The sequence below is a fragment of the Haliotis cracherodii genome, unplaced genomic scaffold (assembly GCF_022045235.1).
Source record: "Haliotis cracherodii isolate W230 unplaced genomic scaffold, xgHalCrac1.p SCAF_12, whole genome shotgun sequence".
Taxonomy (NCBI): Eukaryota; Metazoa; Mollusca; class Gastropoda; order Lepetellida; family Haliotidae; genus Haliotis; species Haliotis cracherodii.
Genome location: NW_027266267.1, coordinates 11,455,914 through 11,482,746, shown reverse-complemented (window position 1 = coordinate 11,482,746; position 26,833 = coordinate 11,455,914). Strand labels below are relative to the sequence as shown.

General features: G+C 42.2%; 1 protein-coding gene and 3 pseudogenes across 1 annotated transcript; 1 reads left to right on the top strand and 3 right to left on the bottom strand.

Annotated features, from left to right (window-relative positions):
- Positions 1-2,811: 2,811 nt before the first annotated feature.
- LOC139458174 (uncharacterized) lies at positions 2,812-6,275 on the bottom strand (annotated as a pseudogene).
- Positions 3,512-4,671, bottom strand: LOC139457983 (integrase/recombinase xerD homolog; the record flags this gene model as incomplete). The annotated part of the gene is made up of 1 exon (XM_071239312.1): positions 3,512-4,671. A coding segment is annotated over one exon (1,020 nt), but the record flags the coding sequence as incomplete, so codon positions are not given.
- Positions 6,276-6,282: 7 nt separating the features above from the next.
- On the bottom strand, positions 6,283-7,778 carry LOC139458173 (uncharacterized; annotated as a pseudogene).
- Positions 7,779-7,967: 189 nt separating this feature from the next.
- Positions 7,968-21,818, top strand: LOC139457012 (uncharacterized; annotated as a pseudogene).
- Positions 21,819-26,833: the final 5,015 nt, after the last annotated feature.

Sequence of the window (26,833 nt, the reverse complement as noted above, 5' to 3'; positions counted from 1 at the left end):
CGAGTACAACACAGGATCGAGAATACAATTGCAATGACAGAACAATTTCTTGAAATATTAAGTGCATGTTAAGTACGTCATGTTGCCTCTACCCGTTACTACACAGGGTAAGGTCTAATCAGTTGTAGGTTTAGGATGGGGAGACATTTTAAATGGATTATGTTTCAGGACATTCGATGTCTTTGTATTTCCATTCCTTTGACATAACCATATGTTTGTCTCAAAACCAAATGACACAAATTACGACCAAAACAGTAATCTACGAAAAGGTGATTACTATACTCAAGAAAATAGCCGATTTATCGATTTTGTGTTTAACATTTCCATAAGAAAAAACATCTCTGCTACAAACTCTATCGATTAGGGATGATACAAGATGTTCAGGAAAAGGTGAGCATAGGTCGCAAGTCATATGTTGCCCAAACACCCTAAACTTTTTTGGAGGCTCGATTGTGCCTCAACATTTTTGAAAGGTAGATACCAAATGAGCCGTATGAATATTCCTCGACATAAAGGGGGAATTGACTATCATCATACAATATTGTGAATATGTTTCGTCAAACTGAATCTTAATGGACAGATTTGAACAAGGCTGTTTCATTGTCCCTTTTATTGCTAGTTCAGGTGCGACATTGAACGACATCAGGTTATCAATTTACCTAAAGTTAAACTTGTTGGTTAAATTCACATGTTTTAAAATTACAATACGAGCAGTAATTCCGATGCATAATAGAGAAACATATCAGTAAGGAGGGGCGCATTCTCAACTCAGATGAAACATCTGGTAATGATAATTCAACATACACATAAAGGAACTACATTTGGCTTCATATAATATGTAGAATAGCAGGGCAACAGGGAGAAAATACAGATACATTATTCTTTTATTTGTGTCACATGATCATTTAATTCACTGGGTGTCCGAAAGTGGTACGTGATAACATTTATGGACTGGGAATAAACCACTTCAATTAGCTCATTTTTATGAAGTTGGAAGTATGGACGTTTCCAGACATTTTTGTATATTATTAGGATGTAAATAACATGGGGTTCGGCCATAAAAATATGAATTGTGTCACATAAACAATGGTTATCCCGCGATATGCCAAGGAGAGGCACGGGCCACCGAGCCGTTGGTGCCCGTGCCTGTAATAAAACAGAAGATGAGATTGGGTTAAATGGCCGAGGGTGTGCAGGTACTAGTGGGCTACTTAGCTGCTAATTGTATATACCAAAAATGCTACCGTTGCCATGGCCACGCGCGTGGCCGACGGCGATTGCAGCTAGCGCTGCTGGCCGGAGACTGCTACCGCTGTCCGGCCCCCACGGTAGCATATTTAAACGCTACCATTGCTTGGCAACTCCCACGTTGCCAAAAGCAGCTCCACGCTGCTGGCCTAAGTCAGACTGCCGCTGCCCGGCCCCAGGTAGCCGGCCAAAGCAGATCACACTGCCCGGCCCCATTAGCAAAACCATTGTGCGGCTCCCGCCGCGGACCCAACTGTCAGCTACCGCTTGACAAGACGACTTCCGCCGCCGGGCCCATATACGTGGCAACTGTTTGCCCCAACGTATGTTATTCTACGATTCCCCGGCTGAAAAGTCGGGAAAGACAAGGTTCCCACTGAGAAGCAGGTAACCCCGGAAAGGTTCCCGCTGAAAAGCAGGTAGCCTTAAGCACGAGTATTAATTTGGAAGCAAGTTAATTTGTTACTAGCAGTGTAGCCCACAAGAACCCCGCCGCAGTGTAGCCCACAAGAAACCCCGCACACCTCGACATAGTTTATTGTTGAGACAGGTATTGCATATGTACAGATATACAGCTATTAAGAAGTCATGTTTAATTACATATATCAGAATCGTTTAGAAGTATGTACATATATACAAGCGCTCTGAAAACCTATTTTACATATGTACAGGTTTATTTACATATATACAATCCGCTCTGCTGGTACCTGTAATAGAATAAACGCTGAAGAAAAGAAGTGATTAGCATTCCAGGTGAAGAGGACACGTCAGGCTGAAAAGGAAAGAAAAAGGAGTGGCAAGCTGGGTGGGTGGGTGGGAAAGCGATTAGATACAGTGACACACGTGTGTACTTGGGGAAGGGCTGCTCGCGAATGACGGACTAACAAAGGGCGGGATGATGCTTGCGCGGGATTATTCCCCGGGCACGGTGCCGAGTGGTGGCCCGGGGTGATTGAGTTACGAGGGGTGATTGGGTTACAGACGTAATTAGCCCATGGTTTGGATACGCGCGATAAAGTCATTTAGTAGTTAGTACTAAATGTAATTATCCCGCGATATGCCAAGGAGAGGCACGGGCCACCGAGCCGTTGGTGCCCGTGCCTGTAATAAAACAGAAGATGAGATTGGGTTAAATGGCCGAGGGTGTGCAGGTACTAGTGGGCTACTTAGCTGCTAATTGTATATACCAAAAATGCTACCGTTGCCATGGCCACGCGCGTGGCCGACGGCGATTGCAGCTAGCGCTGCTGGCCTGAGACTGCTACCGCTGTCCGGCCCCCACGGTAGCATATTTAAACGCTACCATTGCTTGGCAACTCCCACGTTGCCAAAAGCAGCTCCACGCTGCTGGCCTAAGTCAGACTGCCGCTGCCCGGCCCCAGGTAGCCGGCCAAAGCAGATCACACTGCCCGGCCCCATTAGCAAAACCATTGTGCGGCTCCCGCCGCGGACCCAACTGTCAGCTACCGCTTGACAAGACGACTTCCGCCGCCGGGCCCATATACGTGGCAACTGTTTGCCCCAACGTATGTTATTCTACGAATCCCCGGCTGAAAAGTCGGGAAAGACAAGGTTCCCACTGAGAAGCAGGTAACCCCGGAAAGGTTCCCGCTGAAAAGCAGGTAGCCTTAAGCACGAGTATTAATTTGGAAGCAAGTTAATTTGTTACTAGCAGTGTAGCCCACAAGAACCCCGCCACAAAGCACCAGAGTGCTACCCCACACCCACGGCCACGCGATACGCGGAGATAGCATTGTTGCCCGGCTTGCTTATGCACTGAAAGGAAACACTAACCTGTGGAGATAATATCCTTACTGGCGCAAAACGAGCGCCAGGGCATGCAATAAATTGTCCGTAAACACACACAGTCCTTTGTCACTGAGGTGGACGCCCTCCCAGGCGTACCATGTCTTGTCAGATGCCAGGATCTGGGGATGTGGCACTGTTGTACCGCCGAGCTCTTTGACTCGGTTGGTCAGTCGGCGGTTGATATTCTTCCGCATCCCCTCGATCTTTCGTGGATCCCTGGCATCGTGCCAGTAGCGCCTGGGCAGCATTGAGGATACGATGATCTTGGTGTCAGGAAGCTGGAGTTGTATCCGAAGGATTGATGCCACCATGTCAAGGTAGAGTTGGCTGCCTTTGACCGAGCACAGGTCGTTGGAGCCCAGGTGAATGATGAGGGCTCTGGGGCTGCGCCGTGTCGCCTTGACCTGTGCATCCAGAATGGTGTCCAGCTCCTTCCACCTCATCCCCCCTCGTGCCAGCCATAGCATCCTCGGTTGGTTCGGGCTGGTGCCCTTCAGGAGCAAGTACTGCCGTGCCCTGGCCATGTAGCTGGATCCCACCATCCAAACTGTAAACAATAAGAAGTGTAGTAAGTACCATGAAAGACTATTTGATTTAATTGTGCAACATTGAATTTGTTGGTAGGCGTATGTAAGCATTGTAGCAATCTGATTTCCACCTGCCGTATTGTTGTATGAGGTGTTCAGGCACCCCGTTCATGGCTGCTGATGTGGCTGCCCCAATGCGGAAGGAGTGCGAAGAATAGCAGGCCGTGTTTATGTTGCTGTGTGCTAAGGCCTTTTTTAGGAGTGCCTGGAATTGGTACCTTGTAACGGGGGAATGGTCAAAGTGGACGAATGCATGTTGTGGGCCGGAGGGGCGCGCCTCCAGGTAGTGCTTGATGGCGACTACCGGACATAGCGGATTACCTGGTATAGGTGACATTGTAACTGTTGTCCCCATCCTGTACTGATCAGACTTTGAGTGTGGTAAATGGATTGAAAGCTGCTGGGGGTTGCCCGAGAAGCTTAAATTCTGGATGGCGCAACCTGTTTTTGAGGGTCCAGTTTGGACGAGTTCGCTAACCCTAAAGAAACCGAAGAAGGCTGTGCAGTAAACTGCCTTGAACAGCCTGGCTTCATATGCTGATGAGCATACGTGAGGCAGATTGTTGGTTACTACCTGCAGCAGATCTGCAGTGATCGGTTTTCTGGTGTCTGGTCGGCCCGCTGATTTGTGTAAGCCGGTTACAATCTTGCCTATCAGGAAATGGTTTGTACAGTCGGTGAGCCCGTGGAATTTGTGGTGTGAAGACAGCGCTGCAATGTAAGTCTTGACTGTGTTAGGGGAGTGGTGAGTGACTGACAGATAAGCAATAAAGTTTACGACCTGATCCAGCGGGACTGGCCACACCTCTTGTAGCTGGTGTGCGGACCGGAACTGGTGCAAGGCATTGATGCCTTTTTGGTAAGTGGCCCATGTATTAGTAGACAGAGATTGTTGTAGGAGTCTGCCGGCTTCCTGCCTCAGATCAGCCATATGTTGCACGGGATAGGTGTGGGGTTCTGGTCCGCGGCTGGTGCTGCCTCTCGGAAGCGTTTGAGCTGAAACCTCGAGAGAGCATCGGCAATAGTGTTAGCAGTGGAACATACATACTTTGCCTTAAACATAATATTATATCGGAGACACTGCAGGATTAGGCGACGGAGTAGGCTCATCACTCTGGGGGCCTTGGTTGACTGCTTGTTGATTATTGTTACGACGGCTTGGTTGTCGCAGTAAAAGAGGACCTTTTTGTTTGCGAGTTGCTTGCCCCAGATTTGGATGGCCAGTGTGATGGGGAACAGCTCCAGGAGCGTCAAGTCCCGTGTAGTTCCATCCGTCACCCACCGGGGTGGCCATGCGCCGTTAAACCATTTGCCCTGCATGTAGGCCCCAAAGCCGGCGCCACCCGCTGCGTCTGAAAACAGCTGGAGGAAATCGCTGTCCACCCATAGTTGGTCCTGAAACACTGAAATGCCGTTATAACTCGTAAGAAATGTTAACCACATTTGTAGGTCTTCCTTGACCCAGCTGGTAATCCTAATGTGGTGAAATGGTTGCTTACCTTTGCTAAGCAGATCGATTAGCCTGCGGCTGAATGCCCTTGCCATTGGTATAGCCCTGCACATAAAGTTAAGCTTGCCTATGAGGGACTGAAGGGCCCTTTTTGTGACCTTGATGTTACCTGTTGACAGGATGTCTTGGATTTCCCTTGTTGCCTCCTTGATCTTGGGCTCTGGGATTCTGATCTGCATTGCAATGGTGTCGATTTCCAGCCCTAGGAATGTCAGTTTGGTTGTGGGGCCCACCGTCTTGTCGTGCGCAATAGGAACCCCAAGCTGTTCAAGTGTATTCACGCATCCGTTGAGGTTGTCTGAGCAGTGGCTGGTGCCTGCTGTGCCCCCCGTTAGGAAGTCATCCAGGTAATGCATGACCGGACACGTTGGAAGATGCGATTGCGTGCACCATTGCAAGAAGGTACTAAACGTTTCAAATATGGCGCAAGATATGGAGCAGCCAAATGGTAAGCATTTATCGAAATAGAACTCACCTTCGAATCTGATGCCTAGCAGCTCGAAATCGGATGGGTGGACTGGTATAATTCTAAAGGCCGACTGAATGTCGAATTTTGCTAGTAATGCTCCCTTTCCCAGTTGTTGCACCATCTGGGTAGCTTCATCAAATCTGGCGTACACAACGGAGCAGGCCTCTGTGTCTATGAAGTCATTTATAGATTTACCCCTGGGATAGGATAGATGGTGAATTAGACGGAATTCCTCCGCATGCTTACCCAGGTGCTGACCATATCCTGGCTGCTTCTTGGGCACCAGGCCTATTGGGGATACTTGGAGGTTGTCTAGGGGGGTGTCCTTGAAGGGGCCCGCCATCCTGCCAAGGTCGACTTCCTTTTGTAGTTTTTGTTTCACGTAGCCTGCCGTATCTTGGTGTGTGGCTGATCGCAAGTTTCGTGCCAGGCGACCCGTGCGGCTTCCCTGGAACTCGAGCTTAAAGCCAAAGCTAAAACCTACCCATAAATAATTTGCATCTCTGTAATTGACCCTAGCATATTGGCGTAACCAGGGTGCCATTTCATTGAGATCCACGGGGGAAGGGGCCATTGAATTTACCTACCTTGCCGGCTGGTTTTCTGTTAGGAAAGGGCTGATTGGGCTTGTATGGGGTCGGTTGGACCCCATTCCCTCGAAAGCAGGTCCTAGAGCTATGGGAATGTTTGCCACACTTACCGCATTTGTGAGTGTACTTACAGTTGACCCTGCTACAGCCAAATTTATTGAAATCCCAGCATACCTGACTGGCGATGTCCCCCTGTACGCGTGTCATTGCGCCCCGTCCGCCTGATTCTGGTTGTAGTACCGGCTGTGTTACCATGTACTTCAGCCACAACTCCCCGTCGATGTTGTCCCAGCGTCGTGAGGGGTCCCTTGACATTCTGTGTCGGAATTGTTGGTCGTAGGTTGACCAGGCATCCCCCCCGAATCGAAGTGCCGCCGTTCTTATGGTTTCCATGTAGGACAGCAACCCCTGGGTTGTGCGGACCTCGGAGTGCCTACTAACGTAAGTACACATGAAAATGTGGAAAGCTGAAGTCCAGCTTGCCAGGGACAGGCGCTTTGCTTGCTGTTTTATTGGTTTAAAAATTACCTTACCTGAGGAGTCATACGCCATGGTAATCGTACCGTCCTCGTGACTTCCCTCGGTGTTTGGTAGTATTGTGCCGAGGTCGACATACTCGCCACGCCAGATTTTTTCCCTCACCTGTTGTTTGACGTGCGCGTCTATTCCGTCCGCACGGAAGGAAAGGGAATCCCCGTATCCAGCGATGTGATTGGCTGGGGCCGCGTCACCGTCGGCCTCGTTGTGCGCATCGGGGATTCTCCCTATGTTGGGCGAAATGGCGGGAGAACTAAAACCAAGCCTTACCTGTTGGTTTGCGCTAACCGGGCCGGGCGCTGAATGTTCCAGCAACTGGAGTATTTTTCCCAGTTGCTCGTTTACCTGGGTAGCCGAGTTGGCAACCTGCGCGGCATTTACAAGCTGCGCCGATTGTACGTTAATTCTGTTGCCACCTTCGATATTTCCGTAATTGGCAGACTCACCATCAGCTGTTGTCTCCTGTACAATGTGTACTCCCGGGGTTTGTCTTCTGGTTGTCCTGGCCTGCTTGGCTCCCCTCACAAGCTTGTGGTTGACGGTTGCTCTTCTCTTGGGAGGCATCACGAAAAGTCGGGGTGGTGAGTTGGTATTCCACAAGCGTAAATTGTCCCGAGGGTGAAGTTCGGGAGTAGAGCGGAATAAATGCGATACGGCGAGTGCTGAAATAGATGGTATTCAAAGCGTAATCGGCGAAACGGTCGCGATTGTGTAAATGCGATACGGCGAGTGTTGGAATAGATGGTATTCAAAGCGTAATCGGCGAAACGTTCGCGACTGGGTACAAAGGAAACGTAAAATGGGAAAGCGATTAGATACAGTGACACACGTGTGTACTTGGGGAAGGGCTGCTCGCGAATGACGGACTAACAAAGGGCGGGATGATGCTTGCGCGGGATTATTCCCCGGGCACGGTGCCGAGTGGTGGCCCGGGGTGATTGAGTTACGAGGGGTGATTGGGTTACAGACGTAATTAGCCCATGGTTTGGATACGCGCGATAAAGTCATTTAGTAGTTAGTACTAAATGTAAGTAATTATAATGTTATAAATCGTTTTTGCAGTTGATGTTGGCATCTGACATCTACATTCTAATCATCGCATGGTTAATGCATCTATCAAACTGTAAGTTATGAAGTTGTAAAACCAATTGTTCATTAAATACTGATAAGTGGACCTTATTTCTGTGCAATCTATTATCAATACTAGATTATGACAGATGTCAAACAGTAAGTACATGGAAACAAGTCTGATGTGAAAGGAAAAAAAACCCGTTATTTTGATTAACTTGTATATGCGCCACGCCAGTTAACCATAAACACACATGGACAGTATGATATTTCTGACATTTCTCTGTTCTCTACAGGCACAGTTCGGCTCCTCTGTCCTGATATCTCCTACCTTGGTGTTTCTGCACAGTTGACCTGCTTGACGTCCAAACCCTTTACCAATCATATCTATGTAGGACCTGGGAACCTAAAGGCCCCAACATGCGAAACATCATTTTCGGGCTGCACAACTGTGAAAGGGTTCAATGCAAACATCATCAACGCAACTCACACTGATCTGAGGATTGTGAATGTAGTACAGCCGCATGCAGGCACATGGACATGTGAAGATGGCGCAAGAAGTGACAGTGCTTCTTGTAATTTTCAGGTCACAAGTAGGTAGACCATCTATGGAATCTGGATAATGCTCAAATATTCACTGAATAATAACCTAATACAATTGGTTTTATTTTTTATATTGTATTTATTACAAAAACTAGATAAATACAGTACGTTATACAACATCCTCATATTCAGTTACATTGTTTATATTTATACTGATTGCCTGATCACTTTCCTTCCCAGTGAATTTAACCCAATGCCAATCAGTACACTTTAAGCAATTGTTCCAAATAACTGTTAAAATATAAAAGAAAATCGCTATGGGGACCTTCCATGGTACAAGGTAGAACGCGATGTCAAACCTGGTGCCATCACTGATTTTCACTCATCCATTCATATCACTGTCATACCTCTTTTGCCGTTTACGCCCAATGGAATCTGTGTCGTCTGATAATCGTCGGAAAACTACATTTCCTTCAATTTGAAGTTTTAAATTAAAGACCTCACCCTATTCCAGTGTATGGGCAGTGGTTTCATAGACGTGTGTGTGAATATATAATGATTCTACTTACGCTGTGGAATACCCAATCAATTTCAAGATAAATATAGTCTCGTCAATAACTTGATAACAATAAAATCAAATCAGATTTGGCTACTTTCATCAATTCGAAAGAGGCACTGATGATAATCTTATGTACAAGTGTGTTGATTATTATTAGTCATTCACACTCATCAAAAGTTAACATATATGGCTGATACGTTATATAAACAGTATACTACTATGTGTATCGCTATATCGTCATATTACCGCCTCCTGTAGTGTTTACATATTCTCCTTGAAGAACGAAAGATCCCCTTGCGATGTCAAACCAAAAGACTTTAAAACATGCTACCTGTTGTTACCCTGCCTGGTGCTCACCTTATTAGTCTCGTTCAACAGTGATGTGATGATATTTCTGAATCAGATAACCTATCCACACATGTGACAATATGTCCATGCTAAGCTATAAAATAAGTGTAAAGTCTAACTGTTATGATGCAAATATAAATGGAGGACATTTCATATGTCAAATGAAATATCATGTTTCTCTTATTGAGTGACGGGGGACAGGAGATACTTTCACGAGTGGTGTAGCCACCTACTTTTCCCCGTCACGAGATGAGATAAACTTGGTATTTCACGAGACCCATGTTATATCGTATCTATTATATAATGTTTGTGTAGTTCTCTACCGGATTTATTGTTTGTATAACAAATGTAAAATGTATCTACCTAACACGCAGAGACGTATCGCCACCCTTTGTAATTACGACTTAAAAAGTAGTTCTGAGTTAGCCAAACACACATAAAAAACTCACCAAAAATATTTAGGGTCAGGCAAATTTCATACATTTTAATGTGATTACATACAAAATCAACAAAGTTACGAGAGCGCTGTTAGACGCGAAGGAATGCATGCTGGTCAAGCAACAAAAATGGCCTTTTTCGTGAAACGAAAAGTCTCCATTGACGGGTTCAATAAGACATGTACAGTTTATAACGACAAAACTTCGAGAGTAAAACAAGCAATATCAACTCGTACATTGGTCAATGTTGAACTAATGTTGACAATAGCTCAGTCAAAGTGGCATGTTCACTGCAGTGAAATATCAAGGGCTATGTTCACTGCAATGAAAAAATCACTTTTCTCAACTTCAGAAATCTCAGTCTTTCACACTGAAGTATATAATAATGCCTGTCAGTACCCTTGATAGTATGACAAGGGGACATACGAGGGGTGTTCATTAAAAATGTCCCCTGATCCACTTCCGATGGACCTATTGGAATGAAACTTGGCATAGGTATTAGTCTTTCTCCACATAGGAACCACCAAGAGTTACACACTTCTCCCATAGTTTTATGCAACTATGGAGACCTCGCTTGTAGAAGCCCTCATTTTGCGTCTCAAACCAGGACTTGACTTAAGATATCAGTGTTTCATCATCTGTGAAACGTTTTCCCTTCAAAAATGACTTCATGGTTGGAAAGAGGTGGAAGTCAGATGGTGCAAGGTCAGTAGAGTCAGGAGAATAAGGAGGATGTGGAAGGATTTCATAGCCACAGGACCACGTTTCTTTCTGGGCAACATGAGAGTTGTGTACTGGAGCATTGTCTTGCAGGAGATGGACACCTTTGGTCAGCATGCCACACCTTTTAAGCTTGATAGCGTCCCGCAATTTCCGCAGCAGTGAAGCATAATAGGCTCCTGTAATTGTGGTACCCTTTGCCAAGAAATCCATCATCACTACTCCGTGCTGGTCCCAAAACACCTCGAGCATGACCTTGCCTGCAGAGGGTTGGACACGTGCCGTCTTTGGGGGTGGTGACGCCACATGCTTCCATTGCATCGACTGAACTTTAGTCTCAGGATCATAGTGATGGACCCATGTTTCATCCTGTGTGATCAGTCTGCCAAAAAAGTTTGCCTGTTTTGGGGGGCACATGTCCAAAATATTATTTGAGCAATTGACTAGTTCCTGCTTTTGGAAAGGTGTGAGCAACCTGGGAATCCATCGTGCAGACACCTTATGCATGCTCCAATTGTCATGGATGATTTTGTCCACAGACCCTACTCTGATCTTGACATCATGTGCTAACTGGCGAACAGTTATACGTCGGTCTGCCAAAATGGCGGTCTCCACCTGATGGATAGTGTCCTCATCAATGGCTGAATGGGGGCGACCAGGAATATCAGCTGTTTCCACAGATGTCCGACTGGCGATGCCAGTGTTTAACAACGTCATACGATGGGGCATCTTCCACATAAGTTGCTTTCATTTCATCGAAAGTTTCTTTTGGTGTGCGACTTTTCAAATATAAAAAGCTAATCACTGCTCGGTATTCTACTGGCTCCATTGTCACACCCTACGCGATCATAACACCTGTAAAAGTGGTAAGATTAATAGTTCGGTGCTGCAAACTCAGACACAACCCATAGAAACATGTATCATTACACATGTGGAATTTCAACCAAATATGATAACCCTAAGTGGTTTAGGGAATTATCTTTAATGAACACCCCTCGTACAGCAGCTGTGTGCCGAAACGATTTCCAGAACCATTTACACAAGTCTGTTTTACTGTCACTCCTTAGAAGATCTTAATGAGGTCAGGCTTGTCACATTATCAAAGACCTGGAAACTGTGTTCATTGTGTTTCGTGGCTATGGTCATTATCAGGCTTAATCTGTTCTGCTCCATGTCCATGTTTAATGTAGCATAGCAGGGCGGTCGGGTAGCCTAGTGGTTAAAGTGTTCGCTCGTCACGTCGAAGACCCGGGTTCGATTCCTGACATGGGTACAATGTGTGAAGCCCATTTCTGGTGTCCACCGCCATGATATTGCCGGAATATTGCTAAAAGCGGCGTAAAACCATACTCACTCACTAATGTTGCACAGCAGTGGTCCAGCACACGCCTGTAAATAATTTCCTTACTCTGCAGTGTGTCTCTCTTATATGTGTGTGTTTTCAAGTTATTATTACCGTTTCATATAACTGCATTAATTAATAAGTTTGAATTAAGATCACACTTCCATTGCCATGGTAATAATACAAATTACCATCATGGAAGCGCCAAATTTGATATTGAGGAGGATAACTCCTCTTTGCGTCCCCGGGACAAGTAAGGGCTCAGACACGCTTCATTGAAACGGGATTGGCACTCATAGTACCGGGCAAATAAAACGAGAACAAAGGAGTACTGCTCATCAATGTCATTAGCGTGTTTATGCATGTTGGGTTATAATGTTCATATTGTTAAAATTTTAATATTCATATCAATTTTCAGTCCAGGTGAAGAAGTTCAGATATGTTAATTTTAAATTAATGCATTTAAAGTTAAACCAGTCTAAACATATTTCGACTGAAAATTGGGATTGGTGAACAAGACAACGCTTATTCTAAAAAAGCCTCTACCTGTATAAAAATCATGTAACAGAAGGAAATTATGGTTTATACATAATAACCACACAAAATATACTTTGGTTGTCAGTGATCAACTGAGGCATAATCAACAGTGTCAGGGTTTGATAGAATGATGGGATAATACGTAATATTAATTACAAGATCCATATATACATATTATATGTGAGTGTTAAGAGTATTGATCAAGTTTAAATCAACTAGAATTTGTTTCGGAAGTATGGACGTGATTTAAATCAGATGAGAGTCCAGCGCAAGGATGGAATGATGGGATTATACGTAGTATTAATCACAAGATACATTGATGAGAGTCCTTCGCACGGGTGGAGTACTGTAGTTATAGCATATCCTTTTATATAATACTTCTAATTTTATCATTATTGCGTCTTCATAGTCGTGACCACAAGGAGAGCTTTGACTTTCAGTTAAAAATCTGTTGAATGTATGTCTTTCAAGTCGCTGCACCCGAATCTGAGGCGGCAGTGGATAATTTGACAGTTTCTGATTCCAACAGTTGTGTTAATGACATGTTTGTAATTATGACTGCATGATAATGCATTTCGAAAACTGAATATGAGCCAATTGATATATTTTCTTCAGATACAGTATTCCACATTGTTAGGAGGTATTAGGAGTATTTTGCAGAGACTACCTGGTGCTAAAGTAGTTGCCATTTCGTTTATTATCAATCGAAAATTGTTCAAACCATTTTAATAATGTTCCTTTAATACCATAAGTATTTAGTCAGATAAATAATTGAGATAAAATGTTTAAGATAATAAAATGGACATACTCAAAACAATGTCTCGTTTTGATCTACTTTAGCGTTTAATCTGTAAACACATCCTCACCGTGAGTAGACTCATTAACTGCAGGTCGATAATCTCGTGGTCTGTTAAAATTAACTGTATTTTCGTTGTTGTTTTTTGGCACTTTATGTATTTGTGTTCTGATTAACTCGTTTATAAGCGTATTTCCACTTCCCTGGCCCATATCCGTGTACAATCCAACTCACTTATCAGTATAATACACCCATATCAAATCCGAGCAACATATTTTTGATATATTTACACACGCAGCTTGATGGTGAGTTCGGTGTGTCCATCTACAACAGCACGATGCATATTTGTTCAGACATATGCCGATGTTTCATGCGTGAAACATTAGATAAACTGTAAATTCATTTGGCAGCATGAGCGGCATACTGATACAATGCAGTGTGTTATATTATATAAAACTACAGTGACATATGGTGGGTATATTAACAGAGTGACAATTAATCGGCCTAAATGAAGAAAACACAATAATATTTATGCTCCTCAGGTATTTCTACTTCTGTCAACTTCGATATGTTTTCTGCTGTATGACATTATATCGTTGTTGACACCAAGTATGATGGAATGAAAAATGAAACGTTTCCTTAATAAAAACGTAACATTGCATTTATCAATGTGAAGGAAATGTAATCCGTGCATGCATAATAGTTATGTAGCATAAGGTGTACATGACCCGTGTACCAGTGTTGCTAACATATATGTTTGTCGCTGGAGTGAGCTATTGTCTAAATTTGCACTTGCCTCTTCGTACGTTTCGCCACGGTTAGTACGTCAGGTGATACGCCAGAGCAATATCAATAATTTATCAACGTATTACGGCTTATTCGTGGACATCCGTTTTTAGGATGATCCTTCCAAATAAACTTAAACGAAATGATACATACCATCCTCTATCATCAGTGGCAGCATTCGGAACGTTCTTCACGAAGAAATTCGGTCAAAAATGTGTGGAAATTGTATACACTTAAAAAACAAAGACAAATAGTAAGTAAAACCGAATCGGCAATAGCACAATAATAGTTAATGGTTTTGACAGAACAAGCCTCTGTAAAACAACAAATTCAAACACAGAATTTTGTATCTAACACTGTTGAACACAGACTGAAAATATTGATGTCTTTGAGGAAATTTCGCATGATTATTTGCCATTGCGTAATCAAAGCAAATGGGGAATTGGTAAAATTCATTTTACCAGGAGAGAAGCATGCAGCACGTACAGTGCATCTTGCAAAACATGGTTATAGATTGCGCTCGACAACAACACTACAGTCAGTTCTTTGGATTCGGTTCCAACAGACACAACACGTGAGTGATCGTCCTCCATCAGGTCTCCCCAAAACCTCCACAAGACAGGATGACCAGTAGCTGCGTGGTGACAACCCACGGAACAGACACCCCACAGACATTTCATTATCTGCCAGCTGACATCAGACAACAGGTACACGTTTATCGGTATCAACAGTTCTAGGCTACAATGGGACATCATCTGTAATGGAAGTATCACAGGTTGTGAAAAGTACTCTTTTCGGATGAGTCCGTTTCAATTTGCTGTAAAAAGATACCCAGATACCTGTTTATCGACGCACAGGTGAACGTTACATGGACGCTGCAGTGGTGGAGCACAATCGGTCCTTCAGACACAACATCATTACGCCCATTGTGTTACCGTTTCTTTGGGGTATAAGAGGTCGACCAGTGTTGATGTTTATATACATATTGATGCTTAGTAGAGGTCATCCGTGTGGATTCCGTGTAAGAATATAGGTTCCCAGTAGCTTATGCCTTTAAATGGCGAATAGATGGATCGGGCGGTCAGGCTCTTTGACTTGGTTAATTACAGTGTATTCCAATTGAATGGTTCATGCTCATGATTTCAATCACTGAACTGCCTGGTCCAAACACGATTATTTACTGACTGCCGTTATATAGCTAGAATATTGCAGAATGCCGTATTAAAACACAAACAAAATATCTTAGTGGAGGTATTTGCTTTTAAAATGATTTAATAATGCAATGTATTCACAAATCATATACACACACCATGGTGATAATTCAGCAATTTCATCATCTGATCATCTCCATATATCAATAGAAATGTTTCATTATATAATATGTTTTGAAGATATGCCAATACAATATTCCAACCATCTTCGATATATTCAAATTATGTTACCATTTTAAGGTGGTATGTAATGTTTCAGAGACACCAACATGCAGCATCACCAGTCAGGAGGACACTGATGTACTTGTCCAGTATCAGGCGCTGACACTCACAGTGGACATACAAGACTACTACTGTTCCGCAGCCCTCACCTTCTCACTCCAGACCGCGAATGTGACAACACTGCTGATGGAAGCTGGCTCTGTAGCAAGTGTTTCAAACAACAATTATTCAGTAACCCTGAATGTGACGGACTCCCACCTGGGGATTGTAAGACTGGTATTCAGCTGTCATAACAGTCAATGGAATCTAACCTGTGATGGTGTGACTGAACTCAGTGAGACTTTTACGTTATCTCAAAGAAGCAAAGAACCTGATTAGTAGGCTTAAATTGGTACAGGTCAACACCACACTTACAGTTTTTGCGCAATGCAATGAATTGAAGACGCCAATTATATAACATGTTAACATTGCAGTCCTCATTTCCATTTGTTTATAATATACTGTGAAATCAGTTTATTTCAAGACGTGTGTCTTGTTAATCAAAGTCAATATCTTCTTATAAAAAACAACTATTGTGAAATAGTCCTCAAAGCACACCAATACAATTTATGTAGCTCAAAAATAAAATATTACAACGTTTTCATTTCTTTTATTTATCTCTCGACTATTTGACAGGAAGCTACATCTGTTTCAGAGACTCCAACCTGCAGCATATCAAGTGACAAGGACACTGGCAAGCTTGCCCTGTATGAAGAGCTGCCTCTCTCAGTGGACATTATTGGCTACAACTGTCCTGTAGCATCCAACTTCACTCTACAGACAGGGAACGTCCAACAATTACTGAATGTCAGTGGTGCCGGGGCTGGCATTGATAGTGCAACACAAACCTTTACTGTGACCAAAACACACCTGGGTGGTGTAAGGCTGATATTCAACTGTCAACAGAAACACTGGAATCTGACCTGCGATGGCATAACGAAACTCCTTGAGAGTAAGTATTTCTTGATTGTCGAGGAGGCTGAGATATGAGTGGCTATTACGTCCAGATGTTTTATGATTATGACTCACGAGCACCTGGTATCACCACGATTTATTTGTGATTCATAAACACATGTTTATGACATAATCGGAATCGTTCTTTGAATTTGTATTATATTTAATTTGATTATGGAAAGGGTTTTGTCGTTTTATTGCCAGTATTGTTACTCCACTTCTGCTTTTCTATTACAAATGTGCATACACATATATACACTAATGTCCGAATACCAATTGTCTGACAAACACTGTATCAACTGGTTTGTCTGAAGTGGTAAACGTCTTCCAATGTTCTAGACTGAATACATACTGGATAAACTATGTATTAATATTTAGTGGTATTTATTTGCCTGTTGGTCGGTTGTCCAGTAATCACTATGCCCGTGTCTCTCCAGAGCACACAGTGTTTCTTAATAACTTTTACGTATGGGATGAGATTATGTTTGTTTGTTTATTGTTTAACGCCGCACCAAGCAGCATTCCAGTTATATCGCGACAGTTTGTAAAAAAAATGTATATGGACCCAACTGTCCAACATCGATCTACACAACTGGAAAAAAGATGGCATGCACCCACCAAGTGAGCCAGCCTGACCAGTGGGCTCTCACAAAAAGAGTACAAAGAACAATTCGAAACCGGATCTTCACTGAGGCAGTTTGATTTCAATTCATGTGAAAATATCAATAGTGTTGTGATAGGGATATATCATTCAAAACACGGAGGGTACATTGTTGCATATGAATATTGTAAATGTCTACTTCGGTGTTCCGGTAAGCACTACTGTTGTGCGTGTACTCGCATGTTGTGTATATATTCGTTGTGTTTATATTATAGAAATGACAGTTCAATCCCTACAAAACACGCAACCTGCATAAGGTTGACGAATGCCACAATTCCTGCATATGCAAATGCAACTTATGTATTGTTATTTGAGGAGGTGTATCTAACTATGACTTAAACGCCCTATGACGTTGCAGGAACCAAATCAGCTGATGTCCCCAAAAGAGAAGGACTAGCCACAGCCTTCATTCCAATTGTTATTGCCTGCGTTGTTGGTGCGATAGTGTTTCTCATAATCGTCGTCATCATCATCGTGTTTCTCGTCAAAAGAAAACAGGTAACTCGAATAAAACCACGGGCATCACTTGAGCCTTCTTCCCCTCCGTACACAACTGTAGGGGCACCCGGAAGTTCAGCTTATGCTACCGTGGAGCTGAATGATGCTCCAAGTTGATCAAAGAACATAACTGTAATAGATGCAGCAGGTTATGCATGTACAGGGGACTTCGTCAACAAAGCTGAAAACAGATCAAGTTCGCTAACGAAGGATGAATCACACGCGATATCGTTAGCGGCAACATCCACAGACAATCCTAAGAATGACCTTGGTGTAGTCGTACAGCACATTATTCCCGAAGATAATACAAGTCGAATCAATGAGCTCTATGCCTCTATTAACAAAACGAAAGACATGACAGTGCATAATGATGACACAGCAATCTGATAAGTTGTTTTATATTTGACGAATATTTGAATAACCTGATCATATTTTCTGCTGTTTTCTGAAATTTCTGTTTCAAGTTTCGTGTGTATTTAAACTGATTTTCCAGTAACATGTGCGGAACCACATCAAGAGACCGTTAATTGTCTAGTCATTCATGGAACAATTTGCGTCTGATGGATTCGAATGTACCACCTTGTATAAGGTACAGAGACAGGCGATTTGATGTCTTGAAGAAATTCAACAAAGCATCAATCTGAAGTCTGTCAACTTATTCCGACAAAAGATTATGTCTTACTGATCAAGGTATTCCTTTAATAAGTTACAATTATGACCTGGGTATGCTATTCATGACAAACATCCTTTCGTTTCTGATCATTGCAACATAAGTTAAACTGTGTCATTTATTCTGAAATAAGTAGTTTATCTGTGAATACTGTTCTATTATCCGTTAAATATACTGAACCGCAAAAGAAACGTCACCCTAAGTAACATTGCATGAAAAGTTGCATGAAAAGTTGTCATTTAAATATCTGGGTAATTTTGCTCAAGTTTCTAAAATTTAACAATACCTTGTCCGGAAAAATGAAATTTGATGATAAAAAAATGCAGATAACAATAAAACTGATCGCCCAAACGCACCATGGCAACGGCAATGGTAATGGTAACCTGATGCACGTGAGTTGAAAATTGAAATGTATATGCGTTCCCCCATTTCTTGCCCTAAAAAAATCCACCCAGATCGGATAACACTCATTCGTTATTGAACTGCTACCACATGCCAAGATTGACAAGAAATCAGCGCCACGAAGACCTTGGGCGATTGCAAGCTGGACTAACCGCTCGGCAGGGAGCCAATGCATTTGTCCACATGAGGACCATATACAGGCTCCAGTAACTGTACCAGACCACCAACACTACAGATGACCGACCACGTAGTGGAAGGCCAAGGGTCACCACCCGACGTCAGGTTTGTCAGATTGTGAGACAGCATCCTCAAGATCGCTTTGTTACTGCTGCGGAAGCTCCTCGACAGACCATGGAGACACACCAGCGACACATTAGTGCTGACACCGTGCGTCGACGATTGACGAGCAGACACCTCCACTGTCACAGGCCACACTGAGGACCCATTCTGACACCACGTCATCGCCGGGACCGTCTTCAGTGGGCATCACAGCACCAGCGTTGGAACCAGAAGCAGTGGAGAAGAGTCCTCTTCTCAGACGAGAGCCGTCATTGTATCTCAACAGCAGATGGCAGAGAGAGTGTCTGGCGACGTCATGGGGAACGTAATTTGGATGCTTGTGTTCTAGGGAGACGTGGGGACGTCCGAGCATCATAGTGTGGGGTGAGGTTGGTCTTGCACAGAGGGCCGACCCTGTTGTCTCCCAGAACATCGGTACAGGGAGAGGCAATGGTGTCCCAATAATGTGCAGTTCGGTACATTGATCAAGTCTTGAGTCCACACGCCATACCTCATTTGGCACATCACCGCAAGACCTAGTTTCAGCATTATAACGCTCGTGCCCACACTGCGAGAGCAACGAGAGACTTCCTCCAGCAGAATGGCATCAGAACGTCTGACCAAGGCCGACAACTACAACTGAACTGTGTTAAACGTTCCTCAGAGTGTGGGCTCAAGTGCCTATGACCTTCATCAACCGCCTCATCCATTCCATGTATCGACGTTGCACGGCAGTCATCAATGCACATGGTGGACACACGAAATACTGACTTGTGATGCCATTTTCTCAGAGACTAGGGTTGTGTTTCACTTTCAGAACATCTGACATTATAATTTCAACCTTGATGATCAGTTTTGCCAAGTTTTATCTTTTTAGTATGTCTCAAGGTATGTTTACAGTGGTTGGAAAAATAACAATGTGCATTGATATGATTGAATGGTGGCTGCATTTAAAAAATATACATGTTCAGGACAACAATACCCTATATACAGTTGTATATATATTACATATATGTCGACGTGGAGAAGTCACTAGCTCGCCGCTACATGGGCTATTTCTTTTCTTTTGTCGTTGGATAAAACAGGTGACAAGATCAGAAGACACACATACATATGATAACGTAGATGTTACTGTGTGACAGGGTAAACGGAGGGTCGCAGCCGGATATCCCTCTTCTGACCACACTGTACACCAGGCTGAGGACAATGTTGTAGTCGGCTCGGGAGGATCTGCTTCTGGTAATGATCAACAAGAACCCGGATTGCGTATTAATCCTGTGTACATCCCTACTACTGTAGGTGGCAGCCTGGAATCCTATAACGGCACAACAGGGACATCCACAGAGACAGGTGTGATGGGTAGGTTGACGCCTTTACATGCCACAAGTTTCACATTCCAATTTCATGTAGGGTTATCATACTAACACTGTCAATACTGCCTGTGGGCCTTATGATGCTGAAAATACAAACTTAGACACAAAATCCTCTTCTGAGAATATCAAGTTTATCAACCTAGTTGTAACCTTAGCGATTTCAGGCTAAAAAAGAACGTGTTGTCTTGCATCGGCGTGTCATTTTAAAATCAGACATTTACATTGCCAAACCCCCCAAACAAGATTCCCTGTTATATGTACATGTATGCGTTGTTTTTCATGTTATACAATGTTCGTCATATAGCATTGTAGTATTGGTCCGAAAACAAAGTGTACACAGTTGTCTTTGTTGCTATTTTATAACTCGAGTGACATCATCCTATTGTCTTTACTGGGCCTTCATTTTTCTATTAATCTCATAAAAAAATCATTGAAATCCCCGGCATTCCATTAGGATGTCTGGTCTTGCCATCAGAATACTACGGACATTCTGTAGGACCGTTGGCATTCTGTAGGAATGAAGGATTTCACGGATTTTGTCTGCCCTTGAACGTCTCACAAAAGTAGTGTTACGTCAGCAAAGATCAATAAATCATATGTTTTAATAAGTAACTAGCGTTGATATTTATTTGACTCGTTAAAAGTCACGATTTGTTTTACTTCAAAATGATATTACTTCAATCGAACCAGCAACTTCACATGGCTTGTTTCGTATTGTAGCCCACTGTATGGGTGATGGAAGTACGTTCAATCTTACATGTCACTGCCTTCAGTTGCCGGCTTGCTGCACATGGTCTTTCTCTTGCCCGCTGTCATCGAAGTCGTTTTATACCGCAACTACACTATTGTTTTACTATAAGTGTCTCGAATATTTCTTATTCTTTCTCGTATTTATTGCCTTTTTTTAACCCTAAACTCAATAACAGTTTTAGTAAATACGTTTATGGCAAACATGGAGGTCAATAGTGATATGAGTGCATTATCGTTTTGCAATTTGCATCCATCGTGGATCAAAGTATGAGTTTCTCTTTTAATTTACATCAATTTATTAATAATGTTTTGTTGTTTTTAAATTCCATTGCACTTGTGATATGATTTGTTCGTATATTTTTGTTGACTATTTAACGCCACACATAGCAATAGTCCAGCTATGTCACGTCTATAAATAGTCGAGTGTGGAGCAGACAATCCATTGAATGACATCATAGGCAACCAAACTGACATACAATCACGTAACGGAGCCTGACCAGGCCTCTTACAACAAGCATATACATATACGACGTTCGGGCCCAGTTCTAACCCAGACTCTCCATGAGTGACACTAAAATGAAACTGTTTTTCTACTATTTGTTTGGAATCTTCATTATTTTACAATAATATATTTCAAAAACAGAATATACTCATTATCATGTCTTGGCCATTCTATATTCTAATTCAAGTGAATCAATCATAATCAATCGTTGTCCCAATGTATGATCAGAGGCCTTGTTGACATCTGTTTCAGATGGTGATTACCTACATCCTGAGGCGATGGGAAACTATCTTGCTCTTGATAGAAATGCTGTCCAGCCTACGAACATTTATGAACATCTGAGAATATATGAACAAATTGCCAACATGTGAAATGATGACATTCTGCAACGAAACGGGTGTCTACTTTGTCTCACCTTGTACAAATTGTATGAAATACATGCCCAAAATTGCAAAAGATCACACAATTATAACCATCACATGAGTTTCATATTATAATTTATAACTAATATTCAACATAATTTGTCACAAAGGACCAAGTGTTGTTTATTAATCTGACCTCCATGTCAGAATGATGAGATCTGATTGGTTCACGTGACCTTGATAAACTACTATGTATCCTGTCTGGGAGGGAAATAAATTGCTGAGTGGGTGAATATATCCCTTGTCCCTTATACCCCGCCACAAACCAACCAGGCTGCACGTTGATTTATGAGAGGGAGAATAAAACCCTTATACACTGCTACGAAGCAAAAAGCTGCACGTGTTTAAGGAGTCAATGCAAGTTACGTAACACAACACAAGTTAACCTCAGCTCAATTGAACAAATGTTTTCTATCAATTTTTAAGGTGTTTTTAATTATTTTCCAATGGCAGATTGTTCGTTGTACGAGCGTATCACTCGGCGTTTACTAGGTTTTATTCATCCGCCTCGTGGAATAAAACCTAACGCGGGGCGCATAAAACCACATATACTCCTCGTGATACTGCTACATCTTATTATGATCCACCCTTATATTAAACAATGGGGGGCACGGGTGGCCAGGCCGTCTAAGGCGCCGCGATTCGCTGTGCAGAATTACGTCCCCTGGGCACGCCAGAAACCTACGATTGTGGTCTCGAATCCTGGTTAACCCCGAATAATGTTTCTAAGTTTGTCAGCACCATACCCCTGCTCGTGGGTTTCACCGGAGTGGGAAACGTCTGAGACCTGGATCACTTCAGGTTTTTCTCCCACATCAAGCTGACACGCCGTGATATAACTGGAATACTTGTAAAAGCGGCGTTAGACCAAACTCACTCATTCGCTCAATCAAATAATATGCCATACCCCCTGTCCTTCATCGTGTCTTGATACATTTTGAATTCAAAAACAGTTAATTTGCCTGGCCTTGACAGAATACATGGTTTATTATTTGTTTGTCATGGTAAACATTCTGAAATAACCAATCCATGTTATAGGATCGTGATGAATATGATTGTTGACCCTCCTTCTAATACTAATCTCTTGAACGAAAAGAATGTCTGTCTTGTGGCAGCGTTATTGGGAAAATCCTATCTATAATACGTGGCTGCATTATGTTACCAGAGTGACAACTCTATGAAGGCCAACTCCTATTGGAATTCCGTATTCTTTGTGGTTGTTTTTTTACTTGAGTGCAAAAAAAGAAGTTGAAATTCGTACAGATGCTGGTTAATTCCTTACCCCAGTGTGCCAGTCAATGAAATATAAATATATTTAGTTTACAAATTTATAATGTATTCACATTCTATGTTATACCCTTTGCCACAGGTTAATAAAGCTCTTGTTTTTTCCACAAAATTAAAATGTATTATTTGTTGTTTGATTGCAACAAAATACAAATTGATACAAATTACTGCATACCTTTCTGTCTTCCATGCGGCGTGGAGTAGCCTCCTGGTTGAAGCATTCGCTCGTCACCCCGAGGGCCTGGATTCTATTCCCCATTTCTTGTTTTCCCCGCCGAGATATTGCCAGTCTATTGCTAAAAGCGTCATATAACCATACACATTCAATCGCTTCACTTCCACACCAATTGAGACGCGTGATCCGGGGTAGAATACAAAACGTCTTCAGCAACCCATCCTTGCCCTAAAAGGCGACTATGCCTGTCGTGAGATGCAACTAACGTGATCGGGTGTTGATCCCCACTGCGCGGATCGAAGATCATGATATCAATCACTGGATTGTCTGGTCCAGACTCGATTATTTAGAGACCGCCGTCATATAGCTGGGATATTGCTGAGGGCGGCGTTTAACAACAAACCAACAAACCAAAGAACCAAACCCATTGGGATTCAGTTCAGAAAGACATCCCCAGTGTCTCGTGATTGTCGAAAAAGCCGACGAGTTCAAGTGCAAACATGTAATATATTGCACACGTGTTGAATATAGCTTAGCTATAACTTGGACAACTCCAAATACAGTTTTTTAAGCAAGATTTGTGTTATGATTATGGAAATTGATCGCTCAGTATGTGTGTGTGCGTGCGTGTGCGTATGTGTGAGTGTATGTATGTGTGTGAGCCTCAAATCACAAAGTGCAGAGATGGTTAAACAGGAAAAATGGTTTTTACATGTTGTAGGGTAGCCAAGGGGTTAGGAGGTTTACTCGTCTTGCCAGAGATTACCCATGTTGGAACTATCTGTCAAGCTATTTTCCAGTGTCCCCCACTGTCATCGAGATTGAATGTTGCTAGTGCGCCACACTCAACAACTCATTTTCTTCATACGATCATGTATTATGCCAGTGAAAGGGAAATAATTGATCAATGATAAACATAAGTTATCTGTACTTGGGCGAAGGGAGGCTATGAGTTCGTTAATCCTACTGATTCAAACATAATCATTATGTTAACAAACTTCACATTGACGCATATACACATGAACACTGTTGTGAAAAGGAATTCGTAGTTGATACTGAAGCTTCATATTTAGTACATATGTTAACAAGGATAGCCTTTCTATCAATCACGTAAGTTTTCCTTTTAGATAAGGGGTTAATTAAGCAATTTTCTTGAACATTAGGGATAGTATCATGGAATTACTGGTAATTAGACCTTTCTGGGTTTGATTATATTATCGATTGCACGGGGTCATAGGAGACAGGTTGTTAAATGTATCCAGTTATAAATCTTTGCAAAATAGAGCATATCTCAAGTTTGTATGGAACAAATCATTGCTGAAGTTTTCACCCAAGTCCGTTCTTCCGTCAGGTTATGACAATTCATACATAAGTCAAACCATAGAACAGAATAGAAATGGACGATAATATGTCGGCCATCGTCAAGACCTGTGTTCTCCTTTGATTGAACTCGAAACCATAAACAACACCAAGACTACGAATTATTTTCGGATAGACTGACCTAAGTTATATCCCTATAACAGCGCGGTGAAAGAACCTTGTAACGAGATGATAGCATGTACACATTATTTCATTAACCAAAACTGATTTCCACAAAAAAATATATCAAGTAAAGTTCGGAGCTAAATATCCAGTGTATCCTTCGCTACACTGAATTAGCATCACAGTGCTTTGCATACCATATGTTAATGCATTATCACTGTGCTCCTAATGACATGTATCTTTACAATTTTAAAATATTCTAATTTCCCAAGCGCAGAGACAATGAAACGAATTAGTAAGTGAAAGATTTAACTGAAGTAACAAATTTAAAGTCAGATTTACAATTACGTGATGCTTCAACATTGCAAAATAATTATATCCAGTTAGTTAAAGGGAATGTCGTGTGGGTGTGAAGTTTATATTCATAACAATGATGATAGTAACAGGAACAAGGAAAACCTCGCTTATCTTGTATGACTAAATATAAGTATTATCTGACAAAATGCATGTAAGTGTGACACGACCAGTGAACGTGTTATGCCTGTATAATTACATTGTATTTTTGTAATAGTCGGCCGCCCCTGTGAAGATCTTGAGAAGGAAAAGAACCCATGATTGTTGTAAGAGTCGACTAACGGAATCAGGTTCGCTGACATTGTTAACGCGTGTCATCGTACCTCAAATGCGCTGATCGATGCTCATGAAATCACTCACTGGTGGTGGTAGTGGTGTGTGTGTGTGTGTGTGGGGGGGGGGGGGGGGGGGGGGGGGGGGGGCAGAATCCAGAGGAATTCAGGTATTAGACAGTTGTCACTTTGGTGAAGTCTTCATGCTTGGGTTCGAACACATATCAATGTTCACTGCGCATCGATTACTACTACTGAGCCACCCATGACCCACTTAATGATTAATTCCTCAGTGCACACTGTAACCTTTCAAGCTAGATTAACAATCAGAGAAGAGGAAAAGTTCTCAGATTTACCCATAAACTATTTTCAGCTAACGCGTCATTTATAACGCGTCGATATTATGTCCTGTTTGTTCTGTGAATTTGAAAAATTACTTTTAACATTACAATACATTGCGCATACAACGTATATCAGTAAGCTGAATAAGGAAAATGTCGTTCCTTGTTTTCTGAATAGGTATCAATATCGCTTGATAAGATAATATAACACGAACAGGAAACTTGTGAAGCAGGCATTCCCATTCTAAGTACCCTTTAGTCAATGCTAATAACTAGCTGTTTACATGTCGTGAAACAATGGGAGACGATTTGCAGTTAAATTGTTTATACTACTTTGTTGATTAATAGTGATGTGATAATATGGCAAATAATATTAAAATATAATAGAAGCAATATCTATTAGCACAACATCAGAAGGGGACACCGGGAACAGGTATCGTAGGCCAGTTGGAAATCGAACCCACACCCTTTGCAGACCTGAATACCCCTTAAACCCATGATCATTGATAATTAAATGTCACCATATTTCCTCATACATAACCATGTGTATTCTCATTAAACCGTGTTTATATATCCCAATGTTTTAACACACTAATGTGTGTTAATATACAGTTATGTGATTACACATCAACGTGTTTCTATAATACCCATGTTTATACACTTCGACGAATGTGTATACATACCCATGCGTTTAAACATTAACGAGTGTTGATACATACCCACCTGTATATATACATTAACGTGTGTCTGTATTAACTCATGTATATGTATATTTATTAACATGTGTTTTAATATACACAAATCTATGTGCACTTTAACGTGTGTTGAAATATACATATGAGTATACTCGTTAAGGAGTGTTTTTAAAAAATAGTTACATATAACTGTATAGGCATTTACAACATTGCTTCCCATAATGTCAGAATCAATCGACAGACAGGTTAGTCCGTCTTGGTGGTATAGATCCCCATGTTTTATGTCGACGTAATATGTCGGTTGGTCGGTCTGTTGTTTAACACCGCCCTCAGCAATATTCCAGCTATGTGACGGCGG